This window comes from Salmo salar, chromosome ssa09 (assembly GCF_905237065.1).
Source record: "Salmo salar chromosome ssa09, Ssal_v3.1, whole genome shotgun sequence".
Lineage (NCBI taxonomy): Eukaryota > Metazoa > Chordata > Actinopteri > Salmoniformes > Salmonidae > Salmo > Salmo salar.
This window is the reverse complement of record NC_059450.1, coordinates 119,740,542-119,759,103: the sequence shown is the minus strand read 5'-3', so window position 1 is coordinate 119,759,103 and position 18,562 is coordinate 119,740,542. Positions and strand designations below refer to the sequence as shown.

The 18,562-nt window shown below is 46.7% G+C and overlaps 2 protein-coding genes across 7 annotated transcripts in view; both read right to left on the bottom strand.

Annotated features, from left to right (window-relative positions):
- LOC106612651 (sodium-dependent serotonin transporter-like) overlaps nucleotides 1–11,628 on the bottom strand; it is a 28,491-nt gene extending 16,863 nt beyond the window's left edge. Inside the window, exons 1-4 of one of the 5 annotated variants that reach the window (XM_045724418.1) lie at nucleotides 8,961–11,628; nucleotides 4,621–4,691; nucleotides 1,227–3,362; nucleotides 445–1,138 (exon numbers count right to left, since the gene is read on the bottom strand). In XM_045724418.1, coding sequence (XP_045580374.1) covers nucleotides 445–829 — 385 coding nt within the window. In that variant the 5' untranslated portion in view covers nucleotides 830–1,138; nucleotides 1,227–3,362; nucleotides 4,621–4,691; nucleotides 8,961–11,628. Of the gene's footprint in view, nucleotides 1–444; nucleotides 3,363–3,929; nucleotides 4,116–4,620; nucleotides 4,692–8,960 lie in introns of those variants that run through there. The other 4 variants (XM_014214021.2, XM_014214023.2, XM_045724420.1 and 1 more) reach the window with 4 other exon arrangements.
- A 280-nt stretch (nucleotides 11,629–11,908) lies between these two features.
- Nucleotides 11,909–18,562, bottom strand: part of LOC106612652 (bleomycin hydrolase) — a 29,329-nt gene continuing 22,675 nt past the window's right edge. Inside the window, exons 7-12 of one of the 2 annotated variants that reach the window (XM_014214025.2) lie at nucleotides 17,150–17,305; nucleotides 16,722–16,880; nucleotides 16,542–16,609; nucleotides 16,218–16,335; nucleotides 15,711–15,783; nucleotides 11,909–12,217 (exon numbers count right to left, since the gene is read on the bottom strand). In XM_014214025.2, coding sequence (XP_014069500.1) covers nucleotides 12,066–12,217; nucleotides 15,711–15,783; nucleotides 16,218–16,335; nucleotides 16,542–16,609; nucleotides 16,722–16,880; nucleotides 17,150–17,305 — 726 coding nt within the window. In that variant the 3' untranslated portion in view covers nucleotides 11,909–12,065. The remainder of the gene's footprint in view (nucleotides 12,218–15,710; nucleotides 15,784–16,217; nucleotides 16,336–16,541; nucleotides 16,610–16,721; nucleotides 16,881–17,149; nucleotides 17,306–18,562) is intronic. The other variant, XM_014214026.2, reaches the window with a different exon arrangement.

Sequence of the window (18,562 nt, the reverse complement as noted above, 5' to 3'; positions counted from 1 at the left end):
TAACGTGTATGTATTTACCCAGTGCTATTTCTGTCCGAGGTGTAAATGTTCATTTGATCAAGGTTTTGGTTGGTTTGAATGGTCTGTGTTGAACGCTCTGTCCGATTTATCTATCTTGTTTTATGGTTCTTTGTCTAGCTATATGATTAAATGTGAAAATATGTTGGGTGGAAAACTATATTCAATCTGCATTAATGCCTATTGTTACCAGTATACTGTAGATGGTTTAGTTTAATCTGTCAATTTCCATAACCTCCCTTTTCCCAGCTACCGATTCTCTCCTTTCCAGTGGTACTTTCTCCCTCAACCTGGGTTGTGTTCATTAGGCACCAAACGTAAGAAAACAGGCTGAAACAAGGAGGGACTACCTAGACTTGTCCAACAAGTAACGCTTATTTAAACTTTTTGCAACAGCGTGCTCGAATGTACAGGCCCTGGTCTCACCTCCGCCGTTTTGGTAGCAGATGTAGGGGAAGCGCCACACATTTCCCAGGTCCACGGCGTAGCCAATCACAGACAACAGAAAGTCCATCTTCTTGCTCCAGGTCTCCCGGGGCTGGTCCAGACTGGTCTGCTGGACCACCAGAGTCCTGAGGGCCCCCGCGGGTACACCCCCTGCTCCCTCCTTGGGGCTCGGCGCTGTGGACGTGGGGTACCCGTTGGACACCCCTCCTGACCCCCCACCAGAGTTCACTTTGGGGTCCCCCTTCTCTGCCACCCCTCCGTCAGCCAGCATGAGTCTGCCGTTCTCCTGCGATGACTCCTCCCCTTTCTCTTTCTCTCCTCCTTCGTTCTCTCTGTCCATCATCATTGACTGTTTCATCTCCATGGCGATGGCCGGTGGTTAGGGGCGTGGTGTGGTTGTTAGCGACGACGGTGGACTTGTGGCACGGTATGATGAGGTGCCCATCAGGGGATGAGGGATATCATAGAGAGAGAGATAGAGAGATAGAGAGAGAGAGAGAGAGAGAGAGAGAGAGAGAGAGAGAGAGAGAGAGAGAGAGAGAGAGAGAGAGAGAGAGAGAGAGAGAGAGAGGGGTGGCTGGGCCAGGGGGGGACGCCGCTGTAGGATTAGACACTTGGACTGGCTCCACTGCCTTCTATGACAAACACCAGTGGGGACACAACCTGTACCAGACTGCAACACAAACACAACACCACTTGTGTAATTTACCATTGTGATAACAACAGGACATGTTTAGAAATATAATTGTTTTTTGAATTACTTGTGTATTTTGCCTTGAATGGTTTGCTCTTTATTTTTGGCTTCTCTGGAATATCCTGAGTGGTTAGTTAACACAGGGAAAGACAGAGACAGATGGGTGAAGACACTGCGACTGACTAGTGATATGTCACTATGGGGTTAAAAGTGTGCAACACTGAGGGAATTGTGAAATCTGAAAGTCCCTGCCAAATAAGACCTGAGGGGATTCCGCTAGAACACGTCAGTTTATTTTCTTTCTTGACATTGTTGTTACTGCCGAAGCTACAATCACATCTGATTTCTTGGGTCTCTATACCTTTGGAGATAAAATATGAATGTTGAAGTTCACCACATAAATTAGATGAACATTTAAAAAAAAAAAAAATTCAGGCAGCAACAAGATTTGTAAGGAAGAAAAAACAGTTAGAAGAAGTACATAGTTTGATAGATGAAAGCAACGTGCAGTCAGTGTGTTATGGCAGGACGGAACAAGTTGATAGGATTTGCGTCCAGAAACCAGCTGACTTCCTCTGATTTTGATACATTCTTTTATAATATGTGTTATCAGGGTATCACAGACATATTTTTCTTGTACCGTACTTTTTGTCCAAATTTTTTTTGACAGTATGAGTATAATCAAGATATAGTAAAAGAAAATGGTTAAATCAAATTAAGAAACAAACTACTTCGTATGTTTAACTCCTTTTTATTTATTTTTACTATTTTTTACTACTTTTTAAATGTATTTTTATGTTTAACTACTTTTCAGCACGGTCACAGTAGATATTTACCACAGTTATATACAAAAGTATCCAACGGGAGCGTTTCTCCTGTCCTTTCCTGTTGCCTTTCTCTTCACTGCAACTACCCTTCATTCTGGTTCCTTTTAATGTCAATTATTGAGAATTATCATTTTCATTTCATTTAATCCATATACTGTATATGTTAGACAAAGTATAAGTCTTAGCAATAGACTGGAAAAAGTAGTGTACCAGTGTAATGTAATATTGGTGTAATGTACAGACTCACAATAAAGTAATTTAATAAAGTAGTGTATTCATTCACATTATTATGAAGCTATTTTCCTCAAACAGGAAAACTAAAATGAAACTGATGAAAGCCGTCTCCAGAAAGATGTCGTTTGTGACAGGGCTCCAAATCACACCATGTTTTTCTATGTTGGAATTTCACACTGAAAGAAAGAAATCATTGTGCGTCTTAAAACTTGTAGACTGATCACATTTGACAAATATCATAAACACAATCGTATCGACCTTAAAACTCATTAACTATGCGCTATATTACATTGACTGAAGATGCACTAAAAAAAGAATATTTTGCTGTTTGTTATATTTACAAACGTTAACCACATACCCCGCTTAAAAAGTCCCATGATTTGAGTAAGAAACTAGTTAAACTTGAAGGGAAAAAAAGGTTTTGGAGCTAATCGCCTCGTTTATACTCGTTTGCTTCAATTGGAATTTAATGGCAAAGGGAGAGTTAATTCAAATGGAATGCCATTATCCCAATTAAAAGTAATTGTCCAGCAATTCTCCATGGAATTCCAGTCCGTACCCCTTACAGTCATGCAGAATGTTCCTATTGAAGCCGCATAAGGCACCTGGACTGACAACAGAATACATATAGGAGAAGGTGGAAGCAGAGCATTTGATGGATATTCATAAATAAAGATGAGAAAACAACAGCTGGAAGAAAGAGAGGAAAGTGTAACCCACAAATAGACACTGACTGAAAGTGCAGCTGAAACACTGGGGGTAACAATTAGTTCAAACCTAAATCAGATAAAACTTCCTCTAAAGTACCATCTTTTTGACTCTCTGGGTTGCCGTATAGCACTTACATTAGCTCAGCACTGAGTAACGTCAAACAACCACTTCATAATCAACAATATTCCAGCTGAGAATGAAATCATTGAACAACATATTTCAAATATCATTGCAATCAGATCCCATAAGTTCTGAAAATAGGTGCAATTTGGAGCTATGAAGAAAAAACACTTTGGTCAAGGTTATCATAGTGTAAGTTTGCAAGAAAGGCATTTCACTGTACTGTACACGAGACATTAAAAACACTAACATGGGGGGGGGGGCCTTCCAATGTCCGCCACCGACCACTTCACCTTACGTTAACAAAGATCCTGCAGAAGAACACACACAGAGAGAAACAATTCCGCCAACTCTGAGCATTATTGTTCTGTTACAGAGACAAACAACAAATGATGTATAGTAGAAATACTGAGTAGTGGATAAGGAATCAACTCTAGCCTTCTCTGGAAGCAAAACAAAAAGATCACAACTTAGGGTTTCTAGCAGGAGTACTTCTTGTTTTCGTGTAAGACAATGAGGAAGCCGAACACATAACATGATCTCCATCACTATCACCACTGTATCTTGTCTCTACGGTGCATGAACTCTAGTCGGCGTTGCTTCAAATCAGACACGCTTCAAATCAGACAATTTAACCCAATGGAACTTTTTCCCCCCTCCTAGAACTTATATGATGCTCTGCCGCTGAATAAACTTGCTAGGATAAGCATGCGCAAACACATCAAGACACACTGTTTGCCCAGTAGAGCACTCAAACCTCTTCCATCATCACACTATAGACACATTGAAGTTTGGTCTGGCACAAACAGATATATGCATAGAACCATGGAGAACCATACACACAAACTTCACACACAACGTCCAGAATGCAGCCCTACCGTGCAGAGGTTCCGTAGTTATGTGGGGGTCTGCGTCAGGGTGGTACTCACCACCGTCCCTCTGAAGAACACGTACAGACACTCCCCCGCTGGAGTCTCTCTCTCTCTCTCTCTCTCTCTCTCTGTCTCTCTCTCTCTCTCTGTCTCTCTCTCTCTCTCTCTCTCTCTCTCTCTCTGTCTCTCTCTCTCTCTCTCTGTCTCTCTCTCTCTCTCTCTCTCTCTCTGTCTCTCTCTCTGTCTCTCTCTCTCTCTCTCTCTCTCTGTCTCTCTCTCTGTCTCTCTCTCTCTCTCTCTCTCTCTCTCTCTCTCTCTCTCTCTCTCTCTCTCTCTCTGTCTCTCTCTCTCTCTCTCTCTCTCTCTCTCTCTCTCTCTCTGTCTCTCTCTCTCTCTCTCTCTCTCTCTCTCTCTGTCTCTCTCTCTCTCTCTCTCTCTCTCTCTCTCTCTCTCTCTCTCTCTCTCTCTCATATATCTACATCTACGTGGGAAAAATGTGCAGTATTATATGTATACGGCTACATGCACAAATCATTTTTTTGTTGTTGTTGGACAACCTAGATAAAGTTCCAGACATCTGGTAGCTGCACCGCTATCCGCCTGGCATCGCCAGACTGCAATCTATGCTCCTAATCAGTTATGGAATATTGAAGACAATAAATAGCGGATGATTTACCAAGGCCTTTGTTGGTCTTACCTTACAGAGCCCCCTCTCTGTGTTGTTTTAACACCAGCCGGTCAAAAGCATCCCCTCATCCCCATGGCTAGCTGTGAACAAAACACAGAGTATATCCTCAGACACCATTCTTACTCCGGAACTCTAAATCCCTGACAGACAAATTCACAGGCAGCCTGAGACAACTTTCAGCAGCTCCATAGAGTCTACCGACTGAAAATGTTCAACGGTGATCACTTCGCTGTTCTTATCAGCGGAATCGCTTGCCCATGAACTTCATCTGTCATAATACAACCAGGACTGTATCATGTTTGACCCGAAACATTAAAAAAAGTAGGGTCCAGAAATAGAAAGCCAGATAGTGCTGCTAAGGGACAAAAAGTCCTGAGAGAGCATGTTGACGAATCTTAAAACTAAGACTTACAGAGAACTGCAGTATGTGTTGGCTTAACTAGATAATTGGTTTTCGAGACAGAATAGGAAGACATGTAAGAGTGACATTATGAGCAGTTTGCCGAGCTAATATGCTTATCAAGATGTATTTGGCGGTGAAGGGGTTTCTCTGAAGGAGCTGTCACTCTCAACCGGACCGTATCCTCCGTCACCACTGACCTGTTGGCCCCCTCTTCCCCCATTTGCAATGGTTGTCTCATTCCACCTGGCAAAATTATTGCCTGGTTTCGCAAACATCTCCAGCCAAAAAGAGGAGTTGAGTTGTAGGCTACTTCCTCTCAAAATAACCAAAAATTGTAAAGGGAATAATGACATGACGTAATGGGAGTAAGTTTGAAGTTCTGGATGAACAGCGTTGCACGTTACACAGCAACGCAGAAGAACAACAAATAAGCAGTCCAAATGCATCTTTAATCTCACTCAGCTCTCCGAACTAAAAATAACAAGCCAATCACCAAGCGGTAGGAAGTAGTCTGCGATAGGAACCCATACGCCGAACGACAGATTGAAGGATAGTGTGCTTATCCCCTGGGAAAAACAACACCCAACACACACACACACACACACTAGCAAACAAGCACTTACAGGAAGCATATCACAACTACCACTGCCATGGTGCTGTAGGACATTTGATTTGCCAGTGCCCGCCTCATGCCCTTCCCATCAAACGCAAACAAAGACCTATAGGAAGCCATTAGGTATCAGCAGACTAAAAAGGCCTTCGCTGAATCTGTCTAAAACACAATCAACTAACACCTGTCCACTCTCCTCAGAGTATGTTTCCCAGTTCCTTGGTAACCCCCAGATCAGGTGGAATACATCCAGATAAAGAAATGTTTGGAAAATGTCAAGTGTGCTATGCCAGGTAGATGCAGTCCCTCATCTTGCCTCTTCGTTGGTGATGCTCCCCACCATCACCCGGTCTGAACTAGGCAGATCCGGTATGGATACCTAACCTCACCCTGCTGGCTAGAAGATAGCAATGCTATCTATTGTTTCATATCTAAAAAAGTCTACTTAATGGAATTTATGCATTATGATTCCATCCATTTATGGTTACTGAGGCCTCTTGACCTCCTGTAGACTCAAGGACAAGCATCTTAACCTTTGAACTATTTAAAAAGTGTGTCGCGTTTCCTCTGACTAAATGTGGTTCCCACATACAAAATCAGTTATATTGGGTCTTGAGCAACCCCAGCTAGCTTAGTGAAACTGAGGAATAGCTGTAAAAAATCTCTACACATCTCCACAGTAGAGTAGGAAAGAAAAACAAGGATTTATGCAAGGAGGCTAGGACTTCGAACAGCATGGGACAAGTCAGCACTCTCATTAATATCTGAACCTTCTGACATTCATGTGTGAGCAAGTATGTCTCTGTGTGTGCCACGTGAGAGATATCTCATTTCTAAGGAAGAAGGAAATGTGTAGATATCAAGGGGAACATAAGAGTTGAGAGAGAAAGGCAGACAGAGAGAGAGACAGAGATAGAGAGACAGAGAGAGAGAGGTAGAGAGAGAGAGGTAGGTAGGGAGGGAGGGAGGGCGGTAGAGACAGACAGAGAGGGAGATCGATCGAGAAGGTAAGATTAGCCAGAAAACACAAGAGAACTTGGGGATACTGTAGGGTGGGAGCCATGGGACCATTTCATCTCTTCAATTACAATCACTGGCAGCTGACCTCTATCAGCAAGTTAGCAGCCTAATCTCTTCATCTCCCTGCCCTCTTCCACTCTCACTCTCTCCTCCCCTCCTCTCACTCTCTCTCCGTTCCCTCCTCCCCATCTCACTCTCTCCCTGCCCTCTTCCACCCTCACTCTCTCCTCCCCTCCTCTCACTCTCTCTCCGTTCCCTCCTCCCCATCTCACTCTCTCCCTGCCCTCTTCCACCCTCACTCTCTCCTCCCCTCCTCTCACTCTCTCTCCGTTCCCTCCATCCCCATCTCACTCTCTCCCTGCCCTCTTCCACTCTCACTCTCTCCTCCCCTCCTCTCACTCTCTCTCCGTTCCCTCCTCCCCATCTCACTCTCTCCCTGCCCTCTTCCACTCTCACTCTCTCCTCCCCTGCTCTCACTCCCTGCCCTCCATCTCCCTCCCCATTTAAATTTACCAGAAGTTCTTATCCAGAGCCAGTCAGTGTGTTCAACGAAGCTAGATAAAAACGACCACGTATCGTTTCTCTCCCTCACCGCCCTCCCTACTATCTTGCAGAGAACAGAAATGTGTCTTTTTGCTTATAACCCAACCCCGAGACACTCACTTTCTCTCCCCACTATCCCTCTGTCCGTCCTCTACTTCTCTCTCACCCTCCTCTTCAGTCTCTCCTCTCCCTCTGTCCGTCCTCTACTTCTTCTCTCTCACCCTCCTCTTCAGTCTCTCCTCTCCCTCTGTCCGTCCTCTACTTCTTCTCTCTCACCCTCCTCTTCAGTCTCTCCTCTCCCTCTGTCCGTCCTCTACTTCTCTCTCACCCTCCTCTTCAGTCTCTCCTCTCCCTCTGTCCGTCCTCTTCTTCTCTCTCACCCTCCTCTTCAGTCTCTCCTCTCCCTCTGTCCGTCCTCTACTTCTCTCTCACCCTCCTCTTCAGTCTCTCCTCTCCCTCTGTCCGTCCTCTACTTCTTCTCTCTCACCCTCCTCTTCAGTCTCTCCTCTCCCTCTGTCCGTCCTCTACTTCTTCTCTCTCACCCTCCTCTTCAGTCTCTCCTCTCCCTCTGTCCGTCCTCTACTTCTTCTCTCTCACCCTCCTCTTCAGTCTCTCCTCTCCCTCTGTCCGTCCTCTACTTCTCTCTCACCCTCCTCTTCAGTCTCTCCTCTCCCTCTGTCCGTCCTCTACTTCTCTCTCACCCTCCTCTTCAGTCTCTCCTCTCCCTCTGTCCGTCCTCTACTTCTCTCTCACCCTCCTCTTCAGTCTCTCCTCTCCCTCTGTCCGTCCTCTACTTCTTCTCTCTCACCCTCCTCTTCAGTCTCTCCTCTCCCTCTGTCCGTCCTCTACTTCTCTCTCACCCTCCTCTTCAGTCTCTCCTCTCCCTCTGTCCATCCTCTACTTCTTCTCTCTCACCCTCCTCTTCAGTCTCTCCTCTCCCTCTGTCCGTCCTCTACTTCTTCTCTCTCACCCTCCTCTTCAGTCTCTCCTCTCCCTCTGTCCGTCCTCTACTTCTTCTCTCTCACCCTCCTCTTCAGTCTCTCCTCTCCCTCTAGGCCCTCGGTCTGTCTAGACAGAGTACTTCTCGTCAACACAACAGGCTGGGATTGTCCCGGCCGATGCGGCTCAGGGAGAGAAGAGCTCCCTCTGGTACCGCTGAGAGGAACTGCACTCACTCGGTCTCACCATTACAACAACACAGGGCTGGGGTTAAAGGTGCTGTTCAATTAGAGACAAACATATAGAACGTATTGGGGTCATTATAGCAAGACTCATTGAAAATCCAACAACTGTCATACACAACCATGGTATATGATTTGGAGGTTGAATAATAGAATAACCAATCGGCAATAATCCCCAGCAGATATGACGGCACTACCTGGACCCTATCACACAGGCCTACAGTAATCTCCATTGAATCTCCCTGGTGAGTTTCCCAACACTAAACAACAAGACCATCCAAGTTTCAGAGCAGATGATTTATAGATACAGACCCATTACTTTATGGCTGTTTGAGAGGCTGGGAAAAAAACATATAATGTTGTTGTGTACTCATACAGTATGTATTATATCCTAGTTAACATTTTCATTCAGTATTTCATTCTATTCCCTGTACACAGACCCATATGAATGTGTGTTAGTCTTGGTCCGGAACCGTGGAAGAAATGAGGTGGAATTGGAACAAAAGCAATTCTACTGTTAGCAATAGGTCATGTCCAAGCTGTGGATAGTTTAGAATGGTGGCTTAGAGGGAGAAAGAGAGGGGTGTCCTACCTGGGGTGAAGTGGGGTGCTGCTGGGACCAGCGACCAGCTCTGCTGTCCATAGACGTCCAGCTCACTCCCAGTCCCGACTCAGTATCCCGGAGAGGCAGGGCACGGATACACACTGGACAGAGCTGGACTTCCCCAAGGACACATTCTACTTTGCCTTGATTAGACACACACACACACACACACACACACACACACACACACACACACACACACACACACACACACACACACACACACACACACACACACACACACACACACACACACACACAGCTTTTGCCAGTGCAGGGATCCCTTGCTCTTAATCCAAGATGCATATTTCTGAAAGGGAAAAAAAAAGCCTGGCTGAGTGGCAGTGGGGCTATCCCTGACTCCTCTTACAGCCACCTGCATTAGACTATCATGCACCGTGTGTGTGTGTGTGTGTGTGTGTGTGTTTAACGAAGACCCCTTTGTCAGGATTAAGTCTCTAGGGTAGGGACTTCCAAGTCCAGTCACTAGAGGACCACAGAGAGAGAGTCACACACAGAAGCCAACACAGTCATTGTAATCGTGACAACTTTTACACGCCTCACTCTTAACCAGTGCTGGGGTGCTTCTGCGAGTGCGAGTCACTCCAATCTGTTTCCAAGCTGCAGTAGGTTAATTCCCATCACTCTCTCTCTCTCACACACACACACACACACACACACACACACACACACACACACACACACACACACACACACACACACACACACACACACACACACACAAGAAGATAAATAAATAAAGCAGAACAATCCATCCTCTGCAGAGGGTTTTAAGTTGGTGTGAAACAAAGGCATTAGGACTTTGAACCCAGATAAATCCTCGGTAGTGGCGTCAAGTCTCGGTAGTAGTGACATCAGGACATCTACCAGCCCATCTACCAGTCCATGTACCAGTCCATCAGAGCCAGGGAAAGTAGGAGAATTGAAGGGTACAATATGAGTCTTGAATAATTGGGCTGTGTATGTATTAAGTGTTGAATGAGTCACCATCCAGACTCCCATCACGATCAGGTCAGTCAGACAAAGCCCTGAAAAGATTAAGTGGAATTTCTTGGAAATCTCTCTCTGGGAACGTAGAGGGGCTAAACTACAAAGCTACATATTTGCTGCTCAGTGCTGCCAAGGAAAAGGTACAGCACCTAAAAGCCCCTTAACAGCCTCTCTACTACTCTCAATCCTGGGCCCAGCTGGCCCCAAAGCCCCTCACATGGAAACTAACCCTGTGTGAGTGTTCATGATGGAGTGTGTGTGTGTGTGTGTGTGTGTAACTCTCATCTCTTAAAGCCAGGGGCTCCAGCAGCCTACGTGAAAAAAACATTGCATGACCTCCAAACTCTTAACGCTGCTAAACATACCAAACAAACTCAACGGAGAGATTAACATCAACCTCCCCGAGGAAATAGTGAAACAAGAGATCTGACAGCTTTACTGTCTTGCTCCTCTATTGCGTTTAGTCATACAGCCTCTAAGTAGGAGTGCTGATCTAGGATCAGGCCCCCCCCGTCCACTGAATATGTATTTTCCCATTACGATCTAAAAGGCAAAACTGATCCGAGATCAGCACTCCTCCTCTAAGACTTGAGATGATCCATAAACATGAACCTAAGGTGAGAGGGCTGTCAGTATGGACCTGAATGGTTCTCACCTCCACGTGTTCCACTTATACAGTGCTCCCTACATACAGGAGAAATCTGCTCTGGGACATTCATAGCTACGACAATAACAAGTCTCTTATGTGCCAACAGGGGAGACCTGGTGCAAAGTGAGACAGGGGTTGTGATGCAAATGAAGGAGCCAAGAGAGAAAGCCAGTGGACCACAGAGGGAAAGGAAGGTCGACTTTTACACACGCTCTCGGTTCATGTTTGCGTGTAGCTCAACGGTAAGGGACACACACACACTCTCCCTCTCTTCCGTCTGACCCCATGGGAAATGTACTGCCCCTGTGTTCGGCCACTCAGGAGGGTAGGAATTCAGGGGTCAGGGTCAATTGCCGGCCGTTCCTGCGTTTGCGGTTCGGGGGATCTCTGGGAGTCGTAATGATTTAATAGTGGGGTGAGAGGAGTGGCGGGTGGTTGTGGTACGCTTCACACGGCTGGGATTCCAGGGGACTGAGCTGACTGCTCCTGGCCCCCCCCCTCCGAGCTCCAGCCTGCCGGCCCTTCTGTCACCCCTCATTCCAGGCAGAGCTCACAGTAAAGCAGGGCATATGGCGAGGAGCAGCAGGGTCAAGTTCACAGGGGGGAGCTTGTGCGTAAACACTGATGTCTCTATCCACATGAGCTGAACTGAATGTGTTGGAAGTTCAGTTCCCCCTAGTGCTTATTCACCAAAACATACTAGTCTGACCACCACCGCTAAACTCTGACTGAACCCGTCATAGTTGTGCTATTATGCTCCCCTGAATGCTGATGTGCTGAACTGGCACTTCCCCTTCTCAAAGGGGCTGTCAGTGGACGATAACTCACCGGATTGGACCATGGCTGGGGGTCAGAGGGCAGGCGACTGGTACGCTGCTTCCTGACACCCCTGCCTAACTCTCTCTCACACACCTCACTCTAGTCTGGCTGCTCTGGGTTGAACTCTGACCTAGGGAAGCTAGCAGAGAGGAAGGGATGGCATTACGCTGGGCCTCAATCATACAGCTAGGACTGGTGGGGTGGATGTGTGTGTCTCCTGGTGAAAGACTGGGATGGACTACTTACGTAGGACGTGACCCTGAACCAGCCCTAACAAAGAGATGGTACATACAGACCTTTTAACAACCCCACATCTTTCTACATACCACAGAATGTTTATGAAGCCAGAGGACACACAACAACAAAAACTGAATTGCAATCAACTCTGATGGTGCCTGGTTGGCGGTGAGAAGCACAAGAGGACATGGACAAAACAAAATGGCCGAAAGAAGACGTGTGTTTTTCCAGTAAAAAAAACTACTTTTATTATTTGTCTAGAGAACAGGCTGTGGTGGGTGGAAGTCTATGGAGGAGTAAACCCAGAGAGATGGGGCGGAGTCAAACAGACCAGGGCTGAGACCAGGCGGGTGGGATGGCACCGTCTGTTTCCATAGTTACAAGGCCAAGGCTCCCATTGGGTCCCAGGCAGGAAGGACGATGGGTTTCTTCTGCATTACTTCCAGCACCTCGGGGGCCAGGTACTTCTTGTCCACGACCACCTCGTACACGTATTCAGAGAACCACTCGTCGGTCATGATTAGGTAACCTGCACACACACGGAGATACATTGGGTTAATTCATACAGTTAAAAGGTTAAAAACGACCCGATGAATGTGTAATTGAGATTGTTGGTATAAGATCCATTCAATCTGTGGAGCGTCAAGATGACCGACGTGCCGCTGGAGTTTCTTTTCATGAATCATTAGTCTTGATTAACACCCGTCTCTAAGACCAGGCAGTCTGAAATCCATTAGCTAACAGCAGTACCAGTGACTCACCCTGTACTTCAGTGGACTGACCTATACTGAAAGCAATAGGTGTGAGTGTTCTAAAGTGTGAGACCAGATGGTTCTAACCAACACACATCATTTTATTCATTAACACAGCATCCACTTTATCCTTCCCACCCAAAAAAGATGAAAGAATATCTCGAATGCCACTTCAACCTGCTCTAATCCATTTTCCTAACAAGCCCAAAAACACAACTTTCAGTGTACATGATCCCTCTCCGAGACCTTGGCCCTGAGACCACGTACACACACAGGCTACGGCCTCGCTCTCACAGACAGGGTGACCGAGAGTACATCAAATCATAAAAAACAGCATATAAAACACTTGGTATGAAGAGATTAGACCGGCGAGAGCAGGATGTTTAATGACAATAGGGGCATTCCTCATACAGTGTTCTTATTTATCTACAAGGGCAATGGGCCTGTCTGAATAAACTGACAACCCAGATTACAGACAGACAGGAAGAGGAACAGCTCCAATCTGTCCATGTGGCGATAGATTTGGGATTTGAGCAGGCACGGGCTGGTTCGTTTGGGCACGCAGCAGAAAACGTTTTAAAACATTTTCCAACTAATGTTTGTTATTGGACAAGTCCAGGTAGTCCCTCCGTGTTTCAGACAGTTTTTTTCCCGTTTGGTGCCTAATGAACGCGATCCTGTGGTTATACGGGATTGTGTAACGGTCAGAGCTGGGGACTAGACCAGATTGTGACCGCTGTTTGGTTTTCCTCTCATCTCTGGACCCGGGCTGTGTTTAGAGCGCATCCCTCCCCCGCTGAAAAGTTGCATTATCGATGACGTCACAGGGACCTCGGAAAAACGTACCTCAGCTCAAAACAATTCCCCCGCTTCTGTGTGTTATTCGTCCTGTGTGTTATTCGTCCTGTGTGTTATTCGTCCTGTGTGTTATTGGTCCTGTGTGTTATTCGTCCTGTGTGTTATTCGTCCTGTGTGTTATTCGTCCTGTGTGTTATTGGTCCTGTGTGTTATTCGTCCTGTGTGTTATTGGTCCTGTGTGTTATTCGTCCTGTGTGTTATTCGTCCTGTGTGTGTTATTCGTCCTGTGTGTTATTCGTCCTGTGTGTTATTCGTCCTGTGTGTTATTCGTCCTGTGTGTTATTCGTCCTGTGTGTGTTATTCGTCCTGTGTGTTATTCGTCCTGTGTGTTATTCGTCCTGTGTGTGTTATTCGTCCTGTGTGTGTTATTCGTCCTGTGTGTGTTATTCGTCCTGTGTGTTATTCGTCCTGTGTGTTATTCGTCCTGTGTGTGTTATTCGTCCTGTGTGTTATTCGTCCTGTGTGTTATTCGTCCTGTGTGTTATTCGTCCTGTGTGTTTATTCGTCCTGTGTGTGTTATTCGTCCTGTGTGTTATTCGTCCTGTGTGTTATTCGTCCTGTGTGTTATTCGTCCTGTGTGTTATTCGTCCTGTGTGTTATTCGTCCTGTGTGTTATTCGTCCTGTGTGTTCACTCTGCGTGTTCTTCCTTTCCAGTTTCCAGGAAAGATGTGTGCGTGTCGGGTGGCGGTTTCGTATAGTGGCATTATTTGTCTTAACGGGACTGCAGATGTGTCCTACCTCGTCTTACAGGGAGAGCTGTGGAGGGAGTTTATTTAGATCAAATAGTACAGCTGAAAAGTTCTGAGCAATACGGGTCACAGACCGCTAAAGCGAGCACTGTCTGCAGCACATCCTGTTTCCATCATCTCCTTAGTTCGCCATAACGACAACATTATTTCCCAAACCTATCTGCGACGACGTCACCAACCTAAATGTAATAGCAGATATAAGAGTGTGTCCATAGTCTGCCCGGTAACGTGATATGTTAACAAGGGAATCGCAATAGCCAGTACAAATATTGTTGCTCACTATACCGAAGTAGCTGTAAAAGGAGTGGTGTAGAATCCGAGAGGTGTGTTGAGAAGGGCATCTCTAGCCTATAAACAGCCTGTCACAATGAAAAATCACATGTCAGATTGGCCCGCATTTCCCATATTTGTATAATAATCACGGAAAGGTACAAATAGTGCACTCTGAGGCCATAATAATCAATCTTGAGAAAAGCCCTGGTGTTTGAAGGGTTTGGGCAGTTTGCACCAGGCACCACGGTGTTAACCTAATTAGGTGGGACCCTCTTGGGGGAAACTAAATATTACAGGCAATTGGATAGATGCTAACCTCTCTAAACCTTACAAACATACATTTTCTCCATCCGCCGTGGCGTTGACAAGTCCTCCCTCCCCGTCCCCAGCTGTCCAACAAGCGGCGCTCACCGCCGCGGGTCCTCCAAACCGTTTGTTTTCAATAACTTTATTAATACATCCGAGGGGAAAGAGAGCGGATATGAAGGCTTTCTCCCATCTGCGTGGATGTTTATGGAATATGCGTGAAATAAAGTTGATTTGAGGAGGCTTTGGTGTTAGGCCTTTTTATATATTCTCAATATGCAGATGACATGGAGTCATTGACCAGGAAGTGGAACTACATAACAAAACCCGAATAATCTGCACTGGAATGCAGAGCACAGGGTGCGTAGGGATGGAGAGAGAGAGGGAGAGAGGAGAGAGAGGGGTGAAAGAGGGAGAGAAAGACAGAGGGGGAGAGAGAGAGGTGGGAATGGTGGATAATTACCTATTTTGATTAAAAAGCCGCACAGTCCCAACAGAGGAAGGTTCAGTATTTGTTTCTTTTCAAATGTTTTAGTGGCGCTTGACGGAAGAAGAAAAATACTATTTGAACCCAGGCCTGTAGTCTGACAGTGTCTGAGCCGGACTCTTCCACACAGAGGAAGTCTGGAGGCTGAAACAAAATGGCGTACTGTTGCGTTGTGAGAGGGACAAAGGGCCGTTGTCTGGGAAACAGCCCCGTTGTTGTGCTTTCTCTCCCTCCGGGGTTCATAGCCATAACAGACAAAGCTACGGTAGTGGGCCAGACATGAGAGGATGCCGCAAAACTAACCCCAAACCAAAACCAGCCCTCCACACCAGAGAAGTCAATTATACATTCATAACAAAGCCAGGCGGGTGGGGAGGGAGCTAATCCAACTTCAAATTCAATCGACCCGACAGGAAATCCAACTGTCCCTATGATTGTACACGGACGCCCTGTGGTGTGAGAGAGGGAAGAGACGAGGGGTCTGCGCTCGGCTCAGGCGGACCTAGAGGGGCTCTCGTGTTGCGAGAGGCAGGCAGACGTCACAAGGCTGCATGAGAACGGGCCCTCTCCTCCTCTGACCGACTCAGCGCTCTCACCTTTATTCCCACGGTCGTCGCCCCAGGAGTTCTCCACCCTCCACTTCTCATAACCTCCATCCTTTTCATCCTGCTAGAGTGAGCGAAAGGGAGAACGACAGAGAGAGACAGAGCTCAATCCAAATGTGTATGATTATGATTAAGTCCAAAAAGTCTGTGTTTTCTGCTTTATGCCCGTCATACATGGAGTACACTATACATGGTGGAAGAATATTCAGCAAATGATACAGTATGTCTATTAGTAAGAGAGGAGTGCAGGATTCCTAGTGGGGTGCAGGGCAGGACTGGTAACTCCTATGTTGTGTAGCCTAGGGCCCTGTCCAGCTGTTCTGAGGGGAAGGAGGAGATAGCTGGGGTTCACATACAGGGGGGGGAAATTAAAAGCCATTTTAAAACATGCAGTCGATTCAAAAAACTGTAAACACCACACTAGACGGCTTTGGTGCTGAGTCACTGGGGAACACTCAAATGCGGCGCGTGTGTACGTATGTGTGTACTGTGTGCTACCTTGTCGGTGACAGCGGTGAGGATCATGGCGTGTGTCATGAGGGAGTCTCCGAAGATAAGTCTCTCTGCCTTGGACAGGTTCTTTACGGACACCCCGAACACCAACTCATGGTTGAACCTGAGAGATGGGGGAACACAGGATGAGAGCTCACTCACTCACTCACTCACTCACTCACTCACTCACTCACTCACTCACTCACTCACTCACTCACTCACTCACTCACACACACACACACACACAAACACACACACACACACACCTGACTGATAGTGAGTTATACATGCGATGTTGACGCATGTGCGCCTCTCTCTCGTAAAACTCACACATTCATGTCGTTGATGCCCAGTTTGCCATGGAAATGCTTGCCCACGTCACAACCGAACCACACAGCCTACGAGAGAGAGAGAGAGAGAGAGAGAGAGAGAGAAGACATGCGTTACAGGTAGTCTCCTTGCACACTCGCTCAGTTGTCCCGGACATGCTCACACACCCCCACACAGTACCTCTCCCTCTTTGATGGAGTCCGCGGCGGCCTTTTTGAGTAGCTGGATGGGCTGGTTGTTGTACAGGGTGTTGTGTCCGCCCACCATGTTGCCCAGGAACTCAACGCTATACAACTTCTCATAGGGGTTCTGAGGCCGCGGGTCATTCACCAGACAGATCTGTGGGGGCGGGGGAGGGAGAACAGAGGTTAGACTCAGCTCATCAACAAGCACAGGAAGAGAGGGCATTATTCCTGACTCCAACCCTTGGTCTAATATAGACTAACTGGGCTCCGGTGCATTTCCTGGGTGGCAAAATTCAGAAAACGTTCGGGGAAAAACTCATGGCCCTAATAATGATTGGCTCTTGTAATAATTCATTACGATCAACTCAAAGCCTATATTGATATTTTATTCAAATAAATCAATAAAAGCTGGGTAAAGTTGACCTTGTCCTGAATGTTGTAGAGGGGCTTGACCAGTTCCTTGTAGAACTGCTGAGGGGACAGGGGGCCCATGCGGTGGAAGTTCTTGTCCTTGTCTCTGTACTCCCAATAAATGGAGTCAGCGGGGCTGCCCAGACACACAGTGGCCACCCGGAAGACCTGTAAGCAGCGCACGTGAAAAAACAGACAGGAAAAAATCCCTTACGTTAATCATGCATTACCACTGTAAGACACAGACAGAGCACAGTGATATCTCCCAGATAGTCTCGATGTAAAAGCGCCATTGTAAAACTCAAACTCGGGACCAAAAAGAGCTTAACAGTAGTGTGAGGAGGATATCCGCCCTGCCAAATCCCTCTTGCTCTCTGTGCCTGGCTGTATCGCTCGCTCTTCCTTTCGTTGTGGTTTCTGACTGTGTTCCCATGGTGTTCCTCTGGCCTCTACCAGTCTGTTTTGACAGGGTTCTCAGAATAAGCCTTCCCTTGAACTGATACGTCAATCTCAGGAATTTCCTTCTGAAAAGACGTCGTGTATACCAGTCCTATCAAAGCCTATTATTTAAGCGGATGTTTTGGTGGTTTGAGAACACCCAGCATTGTCGGTCTCTGATAACGCTATGTCGGGCTGTCAATCACCGACTCCCAATCTGGCATGTACACGTAGGTAGTCCGACCGTTAGTACGCGAGCACACATACGCAATACACACAGACGCATACACGCACGTCTATATTTACCAGGACTTCCCATTGACTCCCACTATTTTCATTTACTTTCGGCAAAAAAGTCCAGACAAATTAAACTCCTCGTAGGGTGAAAATAGAACTGGGGAATTACGTTTGGCCCCGGAGCTCTTCACCAAAGCAGAGACACTCAGGGGCCGTTGCTGCTGCACTTTTCCACTGTGTCAACTACATGAACTACTAATGGCCTGTGTTCAGGTTGATCGTAGTCAACTATTCCCACGTAGGCCCTTGTTGTAAATTAAGAATTTGATGTTTTTGTTGACTCAACTGGTTAAGGTTAAATAAAATACAAATATTTTCAAAAAGACAGCACACCCAGTCACATTCCCAACTACCCAGACCCTCACAATAACCTTCACCTTTTCCCACACCCAGACAAGACGGCGCCTTGAAGACTCTGGGTTTGTTTTCTCTGTGCCGTTGCCCCGCGGCGCAGACTAAATGCCAACGGGGCCCGTCCCTGCCCTGTATTTAACCAGCACGGGCCCCAGATGCCCCGAACACACAAACAGCCCCCTTTGCCCCCGTGCCCTCGGCCCCTGTCCCACCTCACATCCCTGTCTCTTCCTTGGCAGGTTAAATAAACGCCCCTGCCCGTCCAAACACAACAGAGCACCCATGTAGACCCGGTGAAACGAGGCTATGCTCTTCACAAAACAATGAGCCAGAGCC